At 44.6% G+C, this 2,659-nt stretch overlaps 1 protein-coding gene across 1 annotated transcript in view; it reads left to right on the top strand.

Annotated features, from left to right (window-relative positions):
- Positions 1-2,659, top strand: part of uhmk1 (U2AF homology motif (UHM) kinase 1) — a 12,522-nt gene that overhangs the window by 2,575 nt on the left and 7,288 nt on the right. Inside the window, exon 2 of the mRNA XM_015385777.1 lies at positions 814-943. Coding sequence (XP_015241263.1) covers positions 814-943 — 130 coding nt within the window. The remainder of the gene's footprint in view (positions 1-813; positions 944-2,659) is intronic.

Raw genomic sequence — 2,659 nt, 5'->3', positions numbered from 1 at the left:
AATATGGGCCAAAAAAATCGGATTTGGGTCACTTCAGGCTGCAGTGTGAACATAGCGTTAGTTACAGATAAGCCACTGCTCCATAGAAATGGCTGATGCCACAGCAGAGTCATAGAAGGTCTTTAGGAGCGCCCCCTGCACTCCAGAAGACCTCAGTCTCCTCAGCAGGAAGAGTTTGCTCTGACCTTTCTTCTACAGAGCCTCAGTGTTGTGAGTCCAGTCCAGTTTGTTATTCAGATGAACACCTGGGTACTTATAAGAGTCTACTATTTCCCAGCTTTCTTGTCCCCTCAGCATGATGCTGCCTCCTCCATGTTTAATCGGATGATATATCTTCAGTGTCAGTTTTCCAATGCAAAGCTGTATTGCGTCTCCGCAGAAAAGTAAGTTTTTGTTCTCATCCAAAGGAGCAGCTTCTTTCTTTTTATGTTCTTCTCTTACGTCTTTTCTTGCAGTTTTCTTCCAGTGCTTTAATGCTCGTCTCGAATCCTTCTCTGACTGACGATGCTCTTGCCTGACCTCTTAGATTAGCTCTGCAGCGATGCATCAGGTTTTTTTTTCTGATGAGAGCTCTGCGAGATGTTTAAGGCCTTAGAAATTTCTTTATAACCTAAATTTTATTAGGTTTCTAAAAATGTAATCCCTTAGTCGTCTGCAGACAGGCTTTGATGATGCTGATTTTAAACACAACTGATTGTCAATAGGATGAATTAGAAATTATTTTAATAGAAAAGGCCTTTTATTTCAACCATGTCGGGTTTGTGTTGGAAAATGTGTTGAATGCTTCTATACATTTGTTCTCTTGTCTCTCAGTTACGCTGTACGGCGTATTCACCAACCACAGCTGTGTTGGCGTCGCCACCCGCTGCCTCCTGCTGGAGCTCCTGGATGTCAGCGTGTCGGAGCTGCTGGTGAGACGCAGCAGTGGTGTCAAGGGTGGGAGGTAGGGATGCACGATGTTGCCTTTTTTGCCGATATCTGATACGTCGATATTCCAAAACCGGAAGTTCTGATTTCCGATAAAAGCCGATACCAATACAAACTAATATCAAAACTTGCGAGTAACAAAATTTAAGCATAACTACTTTTACCATTGTAGAGAATTAAAAAAAACTTCAGGAAAATGCAAAATGTTAACATTTATTTTCAACACCGTCTCAAACAGCATTTTGGAACGTGCTCTTCCTGAGCTTAATCTGAAAAAGTGAATTCAAACCAGATATAAATCTATTTGCTTCATAAACAGAAAGAAATAGAACCTCTCCAGTGCCGCTATATTACACAGAAATGAGTGTGAACAAAAATGTTTAAAAAAGGAGCGGAAAAACACTTTAAAAAGCAAATGGAACATTAATCTGCAAAAGTCACGAATAATTACAACTGCAGAGGATAAGAACACAGTTTCACTTCAGGAAAACGCAACATCCGTCCATCCATCCATCCGTCCGTCCATCCGTCCGTCCATCCATCCATCCACCCACCCTATCGTGGTGGAGTGTCCCAATGACCTTAAGGACTGGTTATCCTCTCGCAGCAGTGAGTTTGTCGCAGATATTTTTGATGTAGGCCCAATATTAAAGCGTGGTCTGCGATATGTTATTCCACGCAACAACGCAAACGGGACAATCATGAACAAACTGGGTCTAGATCCGGCCGAGGCGGTGAGGAAGTGGGGCAAGTTTGTCCGACAACGGAGGGACATGAGGGCGAAAAAGAGCGGAGATCCAGGTGGAAAAAGGGTCCCAGCGTTCTCGCACACCTTGCTCCTATAGCTGGTCCATCCTCACCAGTCGTTTTCCACAATGGCGGTCATACAAAAAAAACAAGCCAATAAGGTACCAAAGAGGAAATACTCATAGTGTAGAGCGGATGTAGATTGGACCAATCAGAGGCCTCCTGTCTGTGGCACTGTTTGCGGTCACCTACAGTTTGGGAGAGGTGCAGCAGAGCCTCTGCGGAAGGACGGGGGCAAATTTGCGTTCACTGCGACACTCACGCAGACGGCCTGGTTTCTCAATATAAATCAGCCTTTAGCTATGCTCTCTGAGTGCTTTATGCCCCTAGTAGGGTCACCCAAGGCAGACAGGTCCTAGGTGAGGGAACAGACAAAGAGCAGCATAAGGACCTCTTATGGTCAGTAACACAAATGGACCTAGTGTTCCCTGGTGGCTGGGCTTTTACCCATGGAGCCCGGCGGCGCACAGCCCAAAGAGGAAACATCACTACTCTTAGGGGGGGACAAAGGGGTTGGGTGCAATGTGTGATGGGTGGCAATCAATGGTGGGGACCTTGGCCGCCTGATCCTTGGCTGGAGAGCTGGCTCTTGGTATGAAAACTCAAAATGTTACACTTATTTTCAGCATTGAACCTCTCCGGTACAGTACACTGGGAGGTAAGCGCCGCCGCTGATGACAGAATGTCCCAGTGAGACGGTTCTACCCTGAAGGTTATCTTCATGTTTTCTCTGGATTTATTTCTAGAAAAGCTTCATGATGAGTTTAAAAGCATTTCTGTTATTTCATCCCATCATGGAAGCAAATAATGAATGAAATGAGTTCATGAAACAACGGATGTTTACTAGGGGTGTAAATCACATCCATCATGGCGATTCGATTCAGTATCGATTTCCTGACCCAACGATTCGATTATTTTTCATACT

The sequence above is a fragment of the Cyprinodon variegatus genome, unplaced genomic scaffold (genome assembly GCF_000732505.1).
Source record: "Cyprinodon variegatus isolate N-32 unplaced genomic scaffold, C_variegatus-1.0 Scaffold348, whole genome shotgun sequence".
Taxonomy (NCBI): Eukaryota; Metazoa; Chordata; class Actinopteri; order Cyprinodontiformes; family Cyprinodontidae; genus Cyprinodon; species Cyprinodon variegatus.
This window is presented reverse-complemented; position numbering and strand designations above follow the sequence as displayed.